Raw genomic sequence first — 21,820 nt, 5'->3', positions numbered from 1 at the left:
TAAAAAAGTAAGGGATGTTAGGTAAGAAAATAAATTGATCCGCAACTGAATATTTACTTAGTAATATGAACTTAAAGATGGAAGGAACTGGAGCATAAGCTACTGAATGACTTACTGATACCAAAACACAGTGTATGTGCCAAAACAGTGCTCAAATTTAAAGTCATGCTACAATCTTTTGCGTAAATACTCTCTACTATACACTAACTTCACCTAACATCAGCTTATATTAATTGCCACAACACCCAAGTTATTGCAAAATATTAAATACAGTGTCAGTAAATTTACTTTGAATGCGGGGAGAAGCTTTGTGAAAATAATCTCTTGCTGCAAACTAATTTAATGAAGAAAAATCATTTCTGATAAACATCATCATGATCTGAGTACTACATAAGGAAATCAACAGCTTGAATATCCAATAGAAACAAAATACTCTTACAATGCCAACCTTCAGTTGCTAATTATGCAGCGTAATACTTTTTGTTCTGACTATTCACTGAATAGGTATGGCTGCGGTTATATTGTTTTCATAAAGCCTATACCACATTTAAAATACCAAAAGACATTTTCTGCTTTAATCTGTAGACATTCTGTTAAATGTAATTCCTTCAGCAGCAATTGATATTTATGTAGGTAACTAATCATTGAATGTTTTGCTCAGTATAATTTTTAATTAAGGCTCTCTCAGGTTAGATGAAAATGAAAAGCTAAAATAAAAATCCCACAGCAAATATCTTTCACAGTTAATGCAAATATTTATTCCTTAACAGAAGGGACACTTCTGATATATAATTAGTCTAACCATTTAGTTTTACACACAATATAAGTTTCATTGGCAGCATGACCATGGATCATTTTCATAGTTCATACAGAGAAAAGTCTGATGTCATAGTACTTCTGCACCATTGTCCATTTCCTTTCGACAATTAAATATCTGCCTTTCCTCTTGTACTACTAGTAAATACATCTATCTACATCGTGACTTTGACCCAAAATATATCTTCCTTCGAATGTATATCTTCTGATCACTTAAATACTGTCCTGGATCGAAAATGTTTGGAAGTTCACTACTTTATTCACCACTAAATACCTTAAGAATCTGTTGAAAAAATGTTTTTTCAGCAAGCAAGAGTTCTTCACTAGTTTTTTAAAAGTGACTTTATGTTCAATGAGTTACTATTTCCACATGTGCAGTACCATGAATAATGTCAATGTGATACTGCCATTATTCATGGTACTGCACATATTGCGTTCACAGTTAAATGTCCAAACACAAGCACTATACTAGCAAGTAATCAGCACTGTCTTTGCATGCATTAACAAGTAGCATATTAAGATAATTAGAAAACTGTTCAGTCTTTCTCCATGCAGTGTTAATTTATAATAGTAGCTCACTCCCATTCCTGTTCTCTTACTCCATGTTGATTGTACTCATGCATTACCACTATTTCATTTTCTGTTGATAATTCTGGTCTCAGCTGATCATAAATCTTGGTCTTCCTGCCCCTATACTTTAGTAATTCCCACTATTGAACTTCAACCCATCCATTTCTCTTTCTGAGTTGTCTAACCTACCTGCTCTATAAGAGACCTCACTTTACACCCTCTACCCTCAGACATCAGATTCGTCTCATACAATAACATCCTCCTGGTAGTCCCCACCAGGAGATCTGAATGCGGGGGCTATTTTTCCTCCAGAAGATTGTACATCGTTAAACCATACAGTAAAGTCGCATGTTTGTGGGAAATATAACAGCTCTAGTTTCCCTTTTTTTTCCCAGCCATTCGCAGCACCATTGTAATGTGGCCATATTGGATAATGTTACAGTGCCATATGCTAGCCTGTCCTCTGCACAGATACTCCTTTGATATGTTTACACCTGTTTGTATCGTTGAGGCACACAAGCCACTCCACCATGGCAAAGTCTGTGGTTTGTGATGGAAAATAAAGTGTAATATTCCTCAATAAAGGAAGGAACCCATTTGTTAGTGCATGGTTGGGCAGCTTGACAATGTTTTCATGTATCTGTGTGTGAAGTATTTATTTACCATCTAACATAAAGATCCTCGTAGCATTTGGTATTATCGACAGTCGTTAGGTAAGTAAATATAAAAGTCCTAAATGCAGCTGTGAAAAGATATAGTTGATGTTTTGCAGTGCACATATAAGTTCTGTAGCTATCATTCTCAAGATTACCATCATTCTTGGTCAGAGAAAATTACTGTAACTTAGGCAGTATATGTGATCTGGCACTTTACATTTGCATCCCCCCCCCCCTCCACACACACACACACACACACACACACACACACACACACACACACACAAAAAAAAAACCAGGAGTTCCAGGCACTGGTTCAAACTTCTCTCCAAAATCGTTTAATGGCACTCAGGTTGCAATGGGCAGACAATATGCTAGCTGTCCATTTCTCACTCACAGCAGATAGTGCACTTCTATTAAGACACCAGTCTTGCACTGGCAGCTCTGCATCATTATGCTACAGTGTAGAGTTGGGCTTACCGTAATGAACACCACACACCTTGTCAGTAATTCTCTTTACATACTCTAAACTAAACTCCGTCCGAACAGGTCTCAAAAGACCCAACGGTACTGACCGACCGCTGTGTCGTCCACAACTAGGAGCGTCACTGGATGCGGATGTGGTGTGCCATGTGGGCTGCACACTGCTCTCCCTGCTGTATGTCAGTTTATGAGACCGGAGTCACTACTTCTCAGTCAAGTAGCTCCCCAGTTTGCCTCACAAGGGCTGAGTGCACCCTGCTTGCCAACAGAACTTGGCAGACCGGATGGTCACCCATCCTAGTGCTAGCCAAGACCGGCAGTGCTTAACTTTGGTGACCTGACGGGAACCAGTGTTACCATTGCGACAAGACTGTTGACCCACATTACTTTCGTTCATGGAAAAATTTGGTACTGAAAACATCAACCAGTCATGTAATTTCAGATCGGTTGACTGCTGTTAGAAAACCGATGCCTCGGTGGTGGCATGTGGCCAAAGAAACTGTTACACCTGCCTAATATTGTGTACACCTGCCTAATATTGTGTAGCGCCCCTGCAAACATACAGAAATGCTGCAATACAACGTGTCATGGACTCGACTAATGTATGAAGTAGTGCTGGAGGGAACTGACACCATCAATCCTGTAGGGCTCTCCATAAATCCATAGGAGTATGAGGGGTTGGAATCTCTTCTGACCAGCATGTTGCAAGGCATCCCAGATATGCTCAATAATGTTCATGTCTGGGGAGTCTGGTACCCAGCGGGAGTGTTTAAACTCAGAAGAATGCTCCTGGAGCCACTCTTTAGCAATTCTGAACATGTGGGGTGTCGCATTGTCCTGTTGGAATTGTCCAAATCTGTCAGAATGCACAGTGGACATGAATTGATGCACGTGATTAGACAGGATGCTTACGTACATGTCTCCTGTCAGAGTCATATCTAGACATATCAGGGGTCCTGTATCACACCAACTGCACATGCCTCACTCTATTACAGAGCCTCCACCAGTGTGAACAATCCGCTGCTGACATGCAGGCTCTACGGATTCATGAGGTCATCTCCATACCCGTACATGTCCATCCACTTGATACAGTTTGAAACGAGACTCGTCCGATCAGGTGACATGTTTCCAGTCATCAACAGTCCAATGTCGTTGTTGACGGGCCCAGGCGAGGCGTAAAGCTTTCTGTCGTGCAGTCATCAAGGGTACACGAGTAGACCTTCATCCCCGAAAGCCCATATCGATGATGTTTTGTTGAATAGTTCGCATGCTGACACTTGTTGATGCCCCAGGATTGAAATCTGCAGCAATTTGCAGAACGGTTGCATTTCTATCACATTGAACAATTCTCTCCCATTCTTGCAGGATCTTTTTCCGGCCACAGTAATGTTGGAGATTTGATGTTTTACCGGATTTCTGATATTCGCGGTATACTCATGAAATGGCCGTACAGGAAAATCCCCATTTCATCGCTGCCTCGGAGATGCTGTGTCCCATCGCTCATACAGAAACTATAATACTATGTTCAGACTCACTTAAATGTCAATAAACTGCCATTGTAGCAGCAGTAACCAATCTAACAATTGTGCCTGACACTTGTTGTCTTAGATAGGCATTACAGACCAAAGCACCGTATTCTGCATGTTTACATATCTCTGTATTTGAATACACATGCCTATTTCAGTTTCTTTGGTGCTGCAGTGCATATACACAGTGCAAAAAAGTATTCCTTTTTGAAAGAACCGTAATTGTGTCCCATTGCAATGTTTAAGTTTGAAATTTGGCCCAAAAGTGTCTGCAGCCTTTCTCTGTAACGGTGTTAAAGCGTGTTGCCCAATGTCACCCTCGGGATGAGTGACGCTTGGAACAGCAAGGTGTCGAAACAAAGGCCACAGCTCAGAAATTCGTGTTAGCTGTTAGGTGTGTTAATGATGTCGGACACCCCCGCAGCTGGGATATCGGTGCCCAGGTGCCAGAGCAGCTTCGAGGCACCAGCCAGCTGAATGGCCATAAAAGTCTCCGATGGGTTCAGATTTAATGTGCTCATCAAAGGTGTGTGGGTAGGAATGAGACTGTTGCCAAAATGGGGGTGGGCGTCTTACAGGGACACATTACAATTTTTTTTCACACAAATGCCAATGTTGCACATGTCTGTCACAGGAGGTGCAAAACTAGAAACCTGAAAAAGCATAAACACCCTTTTAAAAAAACTAAACTCCATCCGAACAGACCTTCAAAGGCTGCCGTGTCATCCTCAGCCCATAGGCGTCTCTGGATGCGGATATGGAGGGGCATGTGGTCAGCACACCGCTCTTCTGGTCATTGTCAGTTTTCGTGACCGGAGCTGCTACTTCTCATTTGCGTCATAAGGGCTGAGTGCACCCTGCTTGCCAACAGCGCTCAGCAGACTGGACAGTCACCCATCCAAATGCTAGCCAAGCCCAACAGCTTCACTGATCTGATGGCAAGTAGTGTTACCACTGTGATAATGCTGTCGACCCTCTTTACATACTGTGGTACACTGATAGTTTTGTTTTGTCCAGTCCAATAAATAATTCGGTAATATGAAGATAGGTCACTACTTTGAAAATTGGAAAAGTGGTGATCGATGAGCCTTAAGCATTAAAAGGGTTTCTAGTGGTTTGGTATTCTAACATAGTTGTTCTTCAAAGTCTCTCGCCCCCCCCTCTCTCTCACTCGCCCCCCTCTCTCTCACTCGCCCCCCCTCTCTCTCACTCGCCCCCCTCTCTCACACTCGCCCCCCTCTCTCTCACTCGCCCCCCTCTCTCTCTCGCCCCCCCTCTCTCTCTCTCGCCCCCCCTCTCTCTCTCTCGCCCCCCCTCTCTCTCTCGCCCCCCTCTCTCTCTCTCTCGCCCCCCTCTCTCTCTCGCCCCCCCTCTCTCTCTCGCCCCCCTCTCTCTCTCTCGCCCCCTCTCTCTCTCGCCCCCCCCTCTCTCTCGCCCCCCCTCTCTCTCGCCCCCCTCTCTCTCTCTCGCCCCCCTCTCCCTCTCGCCCCACCCCTCTCTCTCGCCCCACCCCTCTCTCGCCCCCCCTCTCTCTCTCGCCCCCCCCTCTCTCTCGCCCCCCCTCTCTCTCTCGCCCCCCCTCTCTCTCTCGCCCCCCCTCTCTCTCTCGCCGCCCTCTCCCTCTCTCGCCCCCCTCTCCCTCTCTCGCCCCCCTCTCCCTCTCTCGCCCCCCCTCTCTCTCGCCCCCCTCTCCCTCTCTCGCCCCCCCTCTCTCTCTCTCGCCCCCCTCTCTCTCGCCCCCCCTCTCTCTCTCGCCTCCCCCCTCTCTCTCTCGCCTCCCCCCTCTCTCTCTCGCCTCCCCCCTCTCTCTCTCGCCTCCCCCCTCTCTCTCTCGCCTCCCCCCTCTCTCTCTCGCCTCCCCCCTCTCTCTCTCGCCCCCCGCTCTCTCTCTCGCCCCCCCTCTCTCTCTCGCCCCCCTCTCTCTCTCTCGCCCCCCCTCTCTCTCTCGCCCCCTCTCCCTCTCTCGCCCCCCCTCTCTCTCTCTCTCGCCCCCCTCTCCCCCTCGCCCCCTCTCTCTCTCGCCCCCCTCTCCCCCTCGCCCCCCTCTCCCCCATCTCTCTCTCTCTCGCCCCCCCTCTCTTTCGCCCCCCCTCTCTTTCGCCCCCCCTCTCTCTCGCCCCCTCTCTCTCTCTCGCCCCCGCCCTCTCTCTCTCTCGCCCCCCCCTCTCTCTCTCTCGCCCCCCTCTCTCTCTCCCCCCTCTCTCTCCCCCCTCTCTCTCGCCCCCCTCTCTCTCGCCCCCCCCCCTCTCTCTCGCCCACCCTCTCTCTCGCCCCCCCCTCTCTCTCGCCCACCCCCTCTCTCTCGCCCCCCTCTCTCTCTCGACCCCCCCTCTCTCTCTCGACCCCCCCTCTCTCTCGACCACCCCCTCTCACTCTCGACCACCCCCTCTCACTCTCGACCACCCCCTCTCACTCTCGACCACCCCCTCTCACTCTCGACCACCCCCTCTCACTCTCGACTCCCCCCTCTCACTCTCGACTCCCCCCTCTCACTCTCGACTCCCCCCTCTCACTCTCGACTCCCCCCCCTCTCTCTCGACTCCCCCCCCTCTCTCTCGACTCCCCCCTCTCTCTCTCGACACCCCCCTCTCTCTCTCGACACCCCCTCTCTCTCTCTCGACACCCCCCTCTCTCTCTCGACACCCCCCTCTCTCTCTCGACACCCCCCTCTCTCTCTCGACACCCCCCTCTCTCTCTCTCGACACCCCCCTCTCTCTCTCGACACCCCCCTCTCTCTCTCGACACCCCCCTCTCTCTCTCGACACCCCCCTCTCTCTCTCGACACCCCCCTCTCTCTCTCGACACCCCCCTCTCTCTCTCGACACCCCCTCTCTCTCTCGACACCCCCCTCTCTCTCTCGACACCCCCTCTCTCGACACCCCCCCTCTCTCTCTCGACACCCCCCCCTCTCTCTCTCTCTCTCGACACCCCCCCCCTCTCTCTCTCTCTCTCTCTCTCTCTCTCTCTCTCTCTCTCTCTCTCGACACCCCCTCCCTCTCTCTCTACACCCCTCTCTCTCCCTCCCCCCTCTCTCTCCCCCTCCCCCCTCTCTCTCCCTCCCCCTCTCTCCCTCCCCCTCTCTCTCCCCCCTCCCCCCTCTCTCTCCCTCCCCCTCTCTCACTCGCCCTCCCCCCCTCTCACTCGCCCTCCCCCCCTCTCTCTCGCCCTCCCCCCTCTCTCTCGCCCCCCCCTCTCTCTCGCCCTCCCCCCTCTCTCTCTCACCCTCCCCCCCTCTCTCTCTCCCCCCTCGCACTGTCTCTCCCTCCCCCCTCTCTACTCTCTCCCCCCTCTCTCTCCCTCCTCTCTCTGGCTCTCCCTCCCCCCTCTCTCTGGCTCTCCCTTCCCCCTCTCTCTGTCTCTCCCCCCTCTCTCTGGCTCTCCCTTCCCCCTCTCTCTGTCTCTCCCCCCTCTCTGTCTCTCCCTCCCCCCTCTTACTCTGTCTCTCCCTCCCCCTCTTACTCTGTCTCTCTCTCCCGCCCCTCTCTCTCTGGCTCTCCCTCCCCCCTCTCTGGCTCTCCCTCCCGCCTCTCTCTGTCTCTCCCCCCTCTCTGTCTCTCCCTCCCCCCTCTTACTCTGTCTCTCTCTCCCCCCTCTCTCTCTGTCTCTCTCTCCCCTCCCCCCCACTCTCTCTCTCTCACGCCCTCATCAATCTCTCCCTCTCTCTCTCTTGCTCCCCCCCACTCTCTCTCTCGCCCTCGCTCTCTCTCTCGCCCTCGCTCTCTCTCTCGCCCTCGCTCTCTCTCTCTCGCCCTCGCTCTCTCTCTCGCCCTCGCTCTCTCTCTCTCTCGCCCTCGCTCTCTCTCTCGCCCTCGCTCTCTCTCTCTCGCCCTCGCTCTCTCTCTCTCGCCCTCGCTCTCTCTCTCTCTCTCTCGCCCTCGCTCTCTCTCTCTCGCCCTCGCTCTCTCTCTCGCCCTCGCTCTCTCTCTCGCCCTCGCTCTCTCTCTCGCCCTCTCTCTCTCTCTCTCTCGCCCTCTCTCTCTCTCTCTCTCTCTCGCCTTCGCTCTCTCTCTCTCTCTCTCTCTCTCTCTCGCCTTCGCTCTCTCTCTCTCTCTCTCTCTCTCTCTCTCTCTCTCTCGCCCTCGCTCTCTCTCTCTCTCTCTCTCTCTCTCTCTCTCTCTCTCTCTCGCCCTCGCTCTCTCTCGCTCTCTCTCTCTCTCTCTCTCACCCTCCCCCCTCTCTCAAACCCTCCCTCCCTCTCTCTCACCCTCCCTCCTTCCCTCCCTCCCTCCCTCTCTCTCTCGCCCTCCCTCCCTCTCTCTCTCGCCCTCCCTCCCTCTCTCTCTCGCCCTCGCTCCCTACCTCCCCCCCTCTCTCTCTCCCCCTCTCCCTTTTTTTCTCCCTCCCTCCCTCGTCCTCCTCCTCTCCCTCCCTCCTTCTCTCTCTCTCTCTCTCTCTCTCTCTCTCTCTCTCTCCCTCCCGCTCTCTCTCGCCCTCCCTCCTTCCTTCCCTCCCTCCCTCCCTCTCTCTCTCCCTCCCTCCCTCCCTCCCTCCCTCCCTCCCTCCCTCCCTCCCTCCCTCCCTCCTTCCGTCCCTCCCCTCTCGCCCTCCCTCCTTCTCCCCTCCCCCTCACACAGTCACGTGGACACACTAATATGTAATTCCAAATTATTAACCTCAAGGTATGCTAATATTTGCCAGAAAAGGTGAAATTACATTAAACATGCTGATTAAAATCAAACTTCCATGTTCATCTCAGTACTGTTTCAGATTCAGCAACATTCAAATTCAGCTGTGTGTAGCAGGAGAGTGAAAAAATTGACAATGGGGTTTTTTGAAATAATCTTTTCACTGTTCGGTCTAGAAAATGCAAGTGTCTTAAGTTTGAGTCTCTGTATAGCACTTACAGTAAAACAGCGCTCTATATACAGGGCACATAATAATCCTGTCATGGCAGTATAGCAGGAAAATACTAATCATATGTTTCATCTTTCCATTGCTCTCTTTTTCCTAATACACTACCGAGCGAGGTGGCGCAGTGGTTAGCACACTGGACTCGCATTCGGGAGGACGACGGTTCAATCCCGTCTCCGGCCATCCTGATTTAGGTTTTCCGTGATTTCCCTAAATCGTCTCAGGCAAATGCCGGGATGGTTCCTTTGAAAGGGCACGGCCGATTTCCTTCCCAATCCTTCCCTAACCCGAGCTTGCGCTCCGTCTCTAATGACCTCGTTGTCGACGGGACGTTAAAACACTAACCACCACCTAACCTAATACACTAAATTCCAAAAGCAGGGTATTTGTGGTTGCCAGTGTTAATAACCATCATAGTAGTATAGATATTTTTGTAGATATTTACAGGTTTTCATTAAGAGCATGCGTAAGTTGCAACATTGGCGCAGAGGCACGACTAGACTTGTTAGCAGTACCAGTGTTTTATTTTACCACTTTTCCCGTCAATCTGTTACTTGCGAGGTTCTATCACAGATGATGCTTGTTGTTGCTGTTGTGATACTCTAAGACAAATTTTGTCTGAATTCTCAAAATAAATTGCTGCTTTTGCAAAGTGAGCTCAAGGGAGACTACAGGACTCATCAAATTGTTGCATAAATTCGTAGCATTTTTCCATTAGTTTAATAGACAGATACACATAACAGAGACTTTAGTCATCAGAAATAGAGACTCCTTAACTAATTATAACAGTCTGCCAGTGCTGGGGTAACCTTTCGATCCCACGACTGTAGAAATCCTGTGGTTTTGAGGCAAAGAAGTCTTAGAACCATGTTCAGATTGCATTTTGATCCGGAAAGGTAGTTCCTTAAAAGGTTGTTCAATAGCGGGAAAGATGAAAATCTGAGGGCCCAAGATAAGATGAATAAGGTGGGTGCAGAAAGGTTTTCCAACCCAACTCCTGTATAGTGTTTTTGGCAGTCTAGCAGAAAGCGGGCAGACATCATTGTGGAATAGCGTCACTTCATGTAGTCTTCCTGGTTGTTGCTCTCAGATATTTGTAATATGCCAAACCATTGCTGTTCCACCAGATGCATAACATTACCTGTTGCGGGTGTGCCCAGGTGTTTATACAGGGCATTATTGCCCTGCATACCTTCCGTTTCTTATGTTAGCATAAAGACACCATTTCTCATCACCTGTAATTATACAGGATAGAAATGGTTGGTGGTGTTCACAATCCAATTGATCACGAGCAAGCAGAGATGCACATGTGACCACCTACTGATTTTTGTGATTTTGGCTTAAAGCATGCAACGCCCATACTCGCGATTTTTTAACCTTCCGCATTGCACGCAAATGTTTCACGGTGGTGGAATGGACACAGTTCATCTTTTTGCAACACCAAGAATGTCTTCCTGAACATGGAGTGTCACTAATGTCAAAATGATCCTCCTCAAAACAAGAAAACTATTTTGTTGCCATGCTTTGTCCAGTGGCATTATCCCCATACACAATGTAAATGTTTCTGGCTGCCTCCACTGCTCTCACCCCTATATTGATCTCAAACAGAAGAATGTGTCTGAAATGTTGATATTTCTCCACTTGACACTCCATTTTCTAACATCCACAGCTCCGTTCACTGTCTCCGAATGACAAAATGACATAGTGTAAACTCAAATAGCACCAGTGAACTACAAATAAAATATGACAATTGATAAGTAAACCCATAGTGACCGGAATACCAATGTGTAAAAGAAAAATGCTATGAACTAATTCACCCACCCAATAAATACAGTAAAACTTTTTTCTGTTAATTGTAATACAATCCAGTCAGGTGTAATACTACCACTCTGTTGTGTTTTCCACAAGAGTACCAATTAATGTACAGCTGCTTTATTTTCTCTGCAGATGAAATGTAACCTGCGGCATCCTCCAGGGAATGAAATTTATAGGAAAGATAGCATCTCATTCTTCGAGATAGATGGCCGTAAAAACAAGGTGTACGCGCAGAACCTCTGCTTGTTGGCGAAACTCTTCCTCGACCACAAGACGCTCTACTACGACACGGACCCGTTCCTGTTCTACGTAATGACGGACGCTGATGCCCGTGGCTTCCACATAGTCGGCTACTTCAGCAAGGAGAAGGAGTCGACGGAAGACTATAACGTAGCCTGCATCCTGACTATGCCCCCTTACCAGCGGAAAGGGTATGGGAAACTCCTCATAGAATTCAGTAAGTACTACATCACACTTTTCATTAGATCGTAAGGTTATTATGTAAGGGGAAGAAAATATGTTGCACTGGAGGAACGATTTTGTTTGTGAAAGAAGGCAATACACAGTCTTTCTGTAAAAGCCTCTCTTAAAGTCCACGAAGAATGGTCTTGGGCTGTGTTAGGTAGATGCCAGCTGTATTCTGTGCTGTTGTAGTGTCTCATAAACCAGTCAGACCTTAGCACTGCAGATGTTTGTTGTACAGAGCATAAGCATCATACACGTTTACAACAGCCAAGAAAATCTGTAATTTCAGAACATTGGCTTAGTACAGGTCACCCAGTGGATCATAACAACATACAGATTCTGACATGTTATTACGGAACAATTTGAGACGCAAGTGGCCTCATACATAATGCTGGAATGGAATGAGGATAATTAAGATGAACTTATTTAGTGATTTGAGAGAGAATTTTTTACAAAATTTTCGTAGCCAAGTGAAGAAGGGAATTGGCCAAATGGGGTATCAAATTCATCAAGTGTGAAGTCTAGTTTTTCAAAGAAAGATTTAATTGCTTAGATGTAATCAGGGTAACTAAGAAAAAATTGACTAGTGATTTTAGGGAAATCAAAATCTTTCATGAACACTTGCTGCTAGCTTTGTAAATCAAGTGTTAAAAAATATCATATCACAGCAGAAAATTAAACTTTCCTTTTTTTAAAAAAATCTATATACTCTTAATGATAATATAATACCAGTCAATATTTATATATAGGGTGATTATAATTAAAGTAAAACTTTCAAACCACTGTAGAAATAATACCACTGGTCAGAATGACGTCAAATTGCAACGGAATATTATCGGATAAGGGGGAAACATATAGCAGAAGAAAAATAAATAGTTACAAAATGTAGCAATAGATGTTGCTGTAAGCATCATAATTTAATAGTGGTCGACTACAAATGACAAATGAATCACACAACAGTGCCTAAGGTGTATATTTGACGTTAAACAAACTGTACTACTCAGTGTGTACAGGTGTGATACTGTTAGTTACGTAAGCCCATTCACCACAGCAAGGTCATATCACATCGGATGGGAAAAATCAGTTTTTAATTGTCTTGAGTCCAAAAACCACATAAAAAGCATCACTCACATCGGTTTTTAATTATCCTGAGGCCAAAACGTGCATAAAAGCATCAATCACTTTGGTTTTTGATTGCCCTGAGGCCAGAAACCGCATAAAAAGTATAAATCAAAATCAAATCAGATTATTAATTTCCTTGCACAAAACATGTTCAATATGCTGTCCACCTGTTTTCTGCAACAGGTTGAAATCGAGAAACAGCATGTTCCACAACTGACCGAAGTATTTCCAGGATCATGTGCAGAATGTGTTGCACAATGCATGTCTTCAATGCAGCTAAGTTTTCCATCAGAACACTGAACACAACACCTTTCAAATACTCCCCCACAGCCAGAAGTCATGCAGATTAAGATCATGTGATCGGGACGGCCAGGCTGTAGGGAAATGAAGGCTGATAATTCTAGCATTTCCGAAATGGTGCTTCATTAGCTGCTTAACTGGATTTGCAATGTGTGGAGGTGCACCTTCTTCCATAAAAATGATCCCATGTACACATCCACGCTGCTAGAGAGCTGGAATGATGCGGTTGCGCAAAAGACACTCACATTGCTTACCAGTGATGGTACAGGTAACAGCACCGGAAGCACTTGTCTCTTCGAAAAGATATGGCCCTATGATAAATGATGCCATAAAACCACACAACACAGTAACATTCCAGGATGAAGTGGTATCGGTTGATTTGCGTGTGAATTTTCTGTTGCCCATACTTGACAATTCTGTGTATTGACATATCCTATCAGATGGAAGTGTGCTTCATCTGTTCACAAAATCTTCCAAGGCCAATCATTGTCCACTTCCATGCGAGCAAGAAATTCTAAGGCAAAGGTCTCTCTTGCTGGCATGTCAACAGGAAGCACCTCGTGCACAGGGGTAATTTTGAATGGATAGAAAAGAAGGATGTTTCATAGGATTTTACGTACCGTGCTCACAGGTATGTCCAGTGTTCGGGCAATTCTCCGCGCACTACACGTTTGCACACCACCACTCGTCTCCTCCTGCATTGCTGTGGCCACTGCTTCCACTGACATCGAATCAGTTCGTTTCCTCCCCCTACCAGGTCACACATCAAAAGAACCCGTCTTTTCGAATTTCCGAATCATTTTGTTCGGACCCATGGCAGTCTTCGGACCAACACCTTTTTTCGACCCTTCAGTTTACGCAACTTCTGCAGAGCAAAGTGTGCAGTCACCGTTATTGTAATACAGCTTTGCAAGCAGAGTGCGATCCTGCATTGAGACAGTCATGGCGAATGTCGCAGATGCGAAAGGAGGAAAAGTCATGTATCCGGCGTGTTTATACCAACTTGAGTGGGTCGTGCGCATGACAGGTATTTTCATTTACATATTCTGACACATACAGCGCCATCTATTGATCAATTTTCACACTATTTTCCCCCTTCTACGATAATATTCCATTGCAATTTGACGTCATTCTGACCAGTGGTGTTATTTCTACATTGTTTTGAAAGCTTAACTTTAATTGTAATTACCCTGTATATTGTATTTCATACTTTCTGAGAAAAACTTGAAAATAAAAAATGGAAGAAATGGCAAATGGTTTGTAAAATGATTTATCTAAAAATAAGAAACAAAATAGATGAGAGAAATATTTGATGCTCGAAATAATCTGCAGCAGATGCGATGTTGATTGAGAATTTAAATTTCAGTGTATAACTTAGAATTGTAAAGAGTATTAGCTGATATCTGTCTGGCTTACATGATTTTGAACATCATTCAGAGGTGCTTAAAACATTTCTCCAATCTACCGTATTTCTTATTTTTAGGCTAATCATTGCACAAAACATTTGAGTACCACTATTTCAAAAAGAAATGTCTATTGTTAAATATACAGTGCCAGGTATTATACCTCTCTATGGTAGAGACTAACAAATTTAACTATTATTATTTTTTTATTTTAAGGCTACGAACTGTCAAAGTTTGAAGGCAAGACGGGCTCTCCGGAGAAGCCCCTTTCGGATCTGGGGCTTCTCTCGTACCGTAGCTACTGGGCTCAGACCATCCTCGAATTCCTGATCAACGTCAAGCCTGTGGGGGAGAATGAGAAACCCCTCATCACTATCAAGTAAGTGACGAGTAAAATTGCAAATGAGGGCAAAAGTATGCAAAATTTGTATTCTTGTCATACATATGTAAGAATATTTATAATCGGAGGAAAAAAATTAATATCATGCTTTTAACTTAGTCAAAATTGTATTATTACAAATGGACAGAATGGCTGTCCAGTACTTGCCTTCAAGAGGCAAAATTCCAGTACTGTCCATAAACATATTTAAGAGCTGGTTAAAAGTGTACTTACAATGTCAGTAGCTCATGTGTTGCATGCTGATATTAGCAGCCCCAGATATACATCCATCAGTGCCATAACCTACTTGTATGTCTTACTTCCAATTTTGCCGAATATTCTGACACCATTTTTATATTCTAACTTAACAAAATACTGACTAACTTTTATTTTTTTACAAACCATAGAAAATTGTGAATGAGAATCTGACTGACTAAGTGCATCAGACTCGTGATTCATTGTGTTGACTCCCTACAGTTCATGACGGGAACTGTTACTGACAGCAGTAACAGCGGAAACGCCTACACTGTAAGTGCACTTTTACCAAAAGTGATAAGCTGTTCTTAGGTTTTGGAGCTGTTAGTTCCTTACAGAGGGAAGAAGATATGTCAGGTAAGGTTAGAAAGGAGGGCTAGGTCATTTTTGAACCGTTGCCTACATCAAAAAGTAAATCATTAGTGAGAAAGATAAATATAAAACACTGAACAAAATGCTCATGAACTTTTATTTATTTTATACAGATCACAGAAGGTCACTACAATGGTTATGACATACCTAATAGCTGTGCATTTATCCTTTGATTGTAAAACAATCCATTGTAATATACACTCTAAAACAAATAAAAAGGTGGGTGTGTTCCACCACGAGGTAATTATCCAAATTGGATGGAAATAAGTAGATGTGATGTACATGTACAGGCAAATGATTTATTCAAGAGATAGGGCTTTACAAATTCAGCAAGAAAATAATGCATTAATCCACATCTGGCCGTTATACAAGCAGTTATTCAGCTTGGCATTGGCTGATAAGAGTTGTTGTATGTCCTCCTGAAGGGTAACATACCAAATTCAGTCTACCTGGTGTTTTGGATTGTCAAAATCCCAATATGATTGGAGGACACTGTCCATAATGCTCCAAACATTCTCTGTTGTGAAGATATCTAGAAACTTGCAATGTGAGGGAAGGCATTTTCTTTCTGAAATGTAAGCCCAAGATGGCTTGCCATGAAGGGCAACAAATTGGGGAGTAGAATATCGTCGGTGTCCAGGGCACTTCCAGACTCATCTTCGCTAGTCGTCAGTTAGGAGGACTCATTACTGAAGACAGTTCCACTACAGTCAGTGAGATTCCGGGCCAAAGATATGTCTGTGATCTGTATATATAGGATACTTGAGAACTTCTACATACATTATCATTTTTTATTTATACAGAGTGTTAGGGGTATAAGTGCAGACTGAATGACATTACATCAGTATTTACTTCATTTGCAGGCAAATAACTGTAACTATTGGAGTAGTACTTTTTTAGATTGTTTAGTACCTCCAAGTCTGTGTGACTAAAGCAAGCCATTAACACCTATTTTCCCTGGGCAGAAGGTGAGGTGGGGAATTTTGGATGCAAATTGATTAGTCTATATTGAAAGGTGTGGTCCACTTAGTGGTACAGTTATGATAGTGCAGAAAACATCAGGTAGTAAATTATGTGAAGTATTTTGGGGAAGACTGATAGGCGTAGAGAAAAACAACTAACACACTGAAATGAGAACATATTAAGGTACCAATGATCTTAAGGTCTGCACTTTGTATTTTTCACTAATGATCTACTTTTTGACATAGGCAGTGGTTTGAAAATGAACAGATTAATTCGAAACCAGTCACCATTAAGTGATATGTATGAAATGGTGACAGGAAACTAAATAAATAATAAATTATAGTTGCTCTTCCTTTATACCAAGCAATTTTAGAATTATACGTATTTTCACTTTGATTCAAAATTTTATCAATGTTTTTGTGTATCATATTACAAGATGGTTGGTTTATTGCAAAACTAACAAAACACCTTTTATTTGTGTTTCCATTTGTTCGCCTAAAAAACAATGCATCAATTGGAAACAGTGGTCATATCGGAGGGCTTAAAATCATAGGAAAGTACTAGCGAGCATCAAATTAATATTAAAAAGTATTGTGTTATGAGGAAGATGACACAGTCATAATGAGTGGAGAGAGTCTAAAAAGGATATATTACTTCAAATACCTCGGATCAACTGTTTCAAGTAATGTAAATCTGAATTTTGATTTAGATCACAGCATTTTAACTGGCTGGAGGAATTGGAAAGGAAGTCTGGAATACTCTGGGCCCAAATACATAAATGTCAAATCCTAGGGAAATAATGATAATTGTAATATAAGGCACTCATAAGGCCAACATTATTGTATGGAGCAGAGACGTGGGCGCCATCTAAGAGACAGTACACTAGGCTTGGTGTAGTTGAGGTGAAGATCTTGAGGCGGATGTGTGAGGCACCAAAATAGACCAGATTTCAAATGAGAAAAACCGATGAACTGTATAAGTTGTTGCAGTGCCCAAGGAAGTTTGGGAGAGACTTGAGTGGTATAGATGTATCATGAGAAGAGACCAGATTCATGCTGCAAGGGCAGCGATGGTGATGACAGCAAAGGCTCCAGGAGAAGAGGAAGGTCTATAAAGAGGTGGGTGGACTGCATACAAGAAGAGCAGATGGAGAAACAATTGATAGAGGACGACACTCGGGATGGGGAAAAGTGGAAAAAAATGTCGAGCCTGTCGGGCCAAAAAAATACAGAAGAAAATTGCACTACAATTGAGTATTGAAAAGTGCTTATCATCTCCTTACTTACTATGTGGCAATTATTTTCATTTTGTTAATATTACATCTTTACTTCCCTTAGTAGTAAATGCTGAAAAATGTCACATTATGTCTGGGAACTAAGAACTCGAAACTTTTTAGACACACCTACCTATAGTGTATCTTGTGTCTGATGGTACTGGTGGCTACACACAAAGTCTACAGAACACAGACTTACTATTGGAAATGGAAACACATAACTGGTCCATGTACTTATACAGTACTCAACTGATAATTTGGAGGTGAAGGCTGTGGCAGCATCAATTTCCTGTACTATTAAAAAAAAATGTGACAAAAGTATCCATGGCTCTTCCTATGTAACAGACTCTGAAAATTCTCTTATTAGCACTGAATTTTCATAATACAGAGCTAACCAAACTATCCCATGAATAAGAAGCCAAATTACTTCCTCATCCAAGGCTATATTATATAATCTTGCAATTGTTCTTGCCTCTTTCAGTTCACAAGATATGCACTGTTCACCTGCTAGCCACCAACTGACTCGTTCCACAAAGGAGCTTAGCAGTTTGATCGCAGACCCACCTTTTCTATTCCCGCCTAGGACTTCCCTCCAAGTTTTATATGACTACGAACCTAGTGTCCATATGCATGAACCAGTATTACAATTAAAGTTTTAACTTTTACATTCTTTTACAGCACAACATTTTTGAAATTACAATTACATAAATTGTCGTAAATAATGAATAAAACCTTTACGTGGATGTTATGTCAAAGTGCATGGTTATACAGAAGTTACATTAAGTAAAAACAGACAAAGAATTTAGATGAGGCCATTATAAGTAGCATCAGTAGTAGTGTTACAAAAAACAGTAGCAATGTCTGTGCCCTGGCAAAATCGTCAGCTATAATAAGTTTTTACAAAGTTTCTTTGTGTTTTTAGCTGTTCTTTATTCTGTTAATCAATGTGTCATTGGCTACCTGGGCATGTAACTGACTTGCACCTGTCAGCAACGGAATCGGAGACAGCTGGCATGTCAGACTGTGTGGTCAACAATAGCCATGGCTAATGGAATTGTTCGGCATGTCATGTGAACTCAGATGTTGTCAGAGCTTGTACTGCCCATTGGAGGCAGTTGAGACAGTCAATAGCACACCTGTTTGATCTCGTATACGGAGTGACCTATGCATCTGATGCCTGACATCTTGCTGCGGTAGTGTGTGCTGATATCGCATGTCTTTCTGTCCTGCACCCAAGCTCAGACAGTGTCCGAGTCATGTGACACATCGAACAGTTCTGTTCACTGTGGGTATTGAGGCACTCTCTTTCTGACACAGCAGCTGTATCTGATTCCATTGCTCGTGAGTGAGAGTCGATGATATGCCCAAGGAGACAATGATGTGTTGATGAACAAAGTAAATTGTTGTTGTTGTGGTCTTCAGTCCTGAGACTGGTTTGATGCAGCACTCCATGCTACTCTATCCTGTGCAAGCTTCTTCATCTCCCAGTACTTACTGCAACCTACATCCTTCTGCATCTGCTTAGTGTATTCATCTCTTGGTCTCCCTCTACGATTTTTACCCTCCACACTGCCCTCCAATGCTAAATTTGTGATCCCTTGATGCCTCAGGACATGTCCTACCAACTGATCCCTTCTTCTTGTCAAGTTGTGCCACAAACTCCTCTTCTCCCCAATTCTATTCAATACCTCCTCATTAGTTATGTGATCTACCCATCTAATCTTCAGCAATCTACTGTAGCACCACATTTCAAAAGCTTCTATTCTCTTATTCTCCAAACTACTTGTCGTCCACGTTTCACTTCCATACATGGCTACACTCCACACAAATACTTTCGGAAACGACTTCCTGACACTTAAATCTATACTCGATGTTAACAAATTTCTTTTCTTCAGAAACGCTTTCTTTGCCAATGCCAGTCTACATTTTATATCTTCTCTACTTCGACCATCATCACTTATTTTGCTCCCCAGATAGCGGAACTCCTTTACTACTTTAAGTGTCTCATTTCCTAATCTAATTCCCTCAGCATCACCCTAATTAATTCGACTACATTCCATTATCCTCGTTTTGCTTTTGTTGATGTTCATCTTATATTCTCCTTTCAAGACACTGTCCATTCCGTTCAACTGCTCTTCCAAGTCCTTTGCTGTCTCTGACAGAATTTCTATGTCATCGGCGAACCTCAAAGTTTTTATTTCTTCTCCATGGATTTTAATACCTACTCAGATTTTTCTTTTGTTTCCTTTACTGCTAGCTCAATATACAGATTGAATAACATCGGGGAGAGGCTACAACCCTGTCTCACTCCCTTCCCAACCACTGCTTCCCTTTCATGCCCCTCAACTCATAACTGCCATCTGGTTTCTGTACAAGTTATAAATAGCCTTTCGCTCCCTGTATTTTACCTCTGCCACCTTTAAAATTTGAAAGAGAGTATTCCAGTTAACATTGTCAAAAAGCTTTCTCTAAGTCTACAAATGCTAGAAACGTAGGTTTGCCTTTCCTTAATCTGTCTTCTAAGATAAGTCGTAAGGTCAGTATTGCCTCACATGTTCCAACATTTCTACGGAATCCAAACTGATCTTCCCCAATGTCGGCTTCTATCAGTTTTTCCATTCGTCTGTAAAGAATTCGCGTTAGTATTTTGCAGCTGTGACTTATTAAACTGATAGTTCGGTAATTTTCACATCTGTCAACACCTGCTTTCTTTGGGATTGGAATTATTACATTCTTCTTGAAGTCTGAGGGTATTTCACCTATCTCGTACATCTTGCTCACCAGATGGTAGAGTTTTGTGAGGACTGGTTCTCCCAAGGCCATCAGTAGTTCTAATGGAATGTTGTCTACTCCCGAGGCCTTGTTTCGACTCAGGTCTTTTAGTGCTCTGTCAAACTCTTCACGCAGTATTGTATCTCCCATTTCGTCTTCATCTACATTCTCTTCCGTTTCCAGAATATTGTCCTCAAGTACGTCGCCCTTGTACAGACCCTCTGTATACTCTTTCCACCTTCCTGCTTTTTCTTCTTTGCTTAGAACTGGGTTTCCATCAAAGCTCTTGATATTCATACAAGTGGTTCTCTTTTCTCCAAAGGTTTCTTTAATTTTCGTAGGCAGTATCTATCTTACCCCTAGTGAGATAAGCCTCTACATCCTTACATTTGTCCTCTAGCCATCCCTGCTTAGCCATTTTGCACTTCCTGCCGATCTCATTTTTGAGACGTTTGTATTCCTTTTTGCCTGCTTCATTTACTACAGTTTTTATATTTTCTCCTTTCATCAATTAAATTCAATATTTCTTCTGTTACCCAAGGATTTCTACTAGCCCTCGTCTTTTTACCTTTTTGGTCCTCTGCTGCCTTCACTACTTCATCCCTCAGAACTACCCATTCTTCTTCTACTGTATTTCTTTCCCCCATTCCTGTCAATTGTTCCCTTATGCTCTCCCTGAAACTCTGTACAACCTCTGGTTTAGTCAGTTTATCCAGGTCCTATCTGATACAAAGTAAATAACAACCAAAAGACTTTCTTAAAACAAATTGTAATTTGAGATGTGTAACATCTTATTTCAACTGCAAACCATTGATGGCTGTTCTTTTCCCAAAGAGTGCTAATGTTTTTAGCACATGGGCCATCTACCTTGTTTCTAATTTTCAATGCTTCATGGACCCTCTCAGTTGTAACTAACTGAAGCACCTTTTATTTGTTTTCACTGGGCTCTGTGGGTGTTAGACTTCAAATATGGAGGTCAGGGGCTTTTTCCTCAACAGTTGCTGCGATTTTTTCTGTTATGTGTTGCTGCTTTCCCCTCTGATAATGAATTGTTAATGTGAAAAGTTCCCAGTTCCGCCAGGGTTCAGAGCTCTTGTTAAACTGTAGACACCCATATAACTTGCTAGGTAAGTCAGTCGGAACATCTGAGGAAGGCGAAAGCATACTGTTTTTTATAGGACTATGGCTGGGAGTGGAGCACTGTTGCATTCTAACCAGCCTCTAGGTTAAGGTCAACTTTATCTTACACCAATACCACGCCACAACTTTTTTATATGGGCAGTTGTGCATCCTGTAGACAGAAAAGTGATGAAGTGAGGCAAAAAAATAAAATTCTCATTATATAAGGTGCTACAAAGGAACCTTCACAGTAAGTTAGTTGCAAATCGTAAATTTCATTTATTGAATTTGAGTCCGTCTGGAACATTAAAATCCACATACAGGTTGGTTAGTACTAAACTATTGACGTCATCCTCATTGTATACTTTCAGTTCAACATTTTGTATTTTTACCCCCCTCCCCATATCCATCTACTTTGTCTAAAACTGCACCCTACGAGGTAGCTTCCATTGATATGACATAGGCAAATTTGATAGTATTGTAGTACTGGTACAATATCTATCTCTCTCTTTGGTGGGAAACAGAATAGCATCTGAAATTGCTTGCATAATGAGGAGCAATCCTTCACGATAAAAGTAGAGTTGTTCAGAACTGCAACTATGCATCATAATTTCTGCTGTCACAAGAAATTGTGTCATGGAAGTTTACTATTGATAAAGTATAACCCTGTAATGTCACAA

General features: G+C 44.0%; 1 protein-coding gene across 1 annotated transcript in view; it reads left to right on the top strand.

Moving 5' to 3' along the window:
- LOC126210450 (histone acetyltransferase Tip60-like) overlaps window positions 1–21,820 on the top strand; it is a 127,107-nt gene that overhangs the window by 92,985 nt on the left and 12,302 nt on the right. Inside the window, exons 7-8 of the mRNA XM_049939682.1 lie at window positions 10,850–11,174; window positions 14,224–14,386. Coding sequence (XP_049795639.1) covers window positions 10,850–11,174; window positions 14,224–14,386 — 488 coding nt within the window. The remainder of the gene's footprint in view (window positions 1–10,849; window positions 11,175–14,223; window positions 14,387–21,820) is intronic.

Source organism: Schistocerca nitens, chromosome 10, assembly GCF_023898315.1.
Source record: "Schistocerca nitens isolate TAMUIC-IGC-003100 chromosome 10, iqSchNite1.1, whole genome shotgun sequence".
Lineage (NCBI taxonomy): Eukaryota > Metazoa > Arthropoda > Insecta > Orthoptera > Acrididae > Schistocerca > Schistocerca nitens.
Note: the sequence above shows the minus strand (reverse complement) of the source record. Positions and strands in the feature narration are given on the sequence as shown.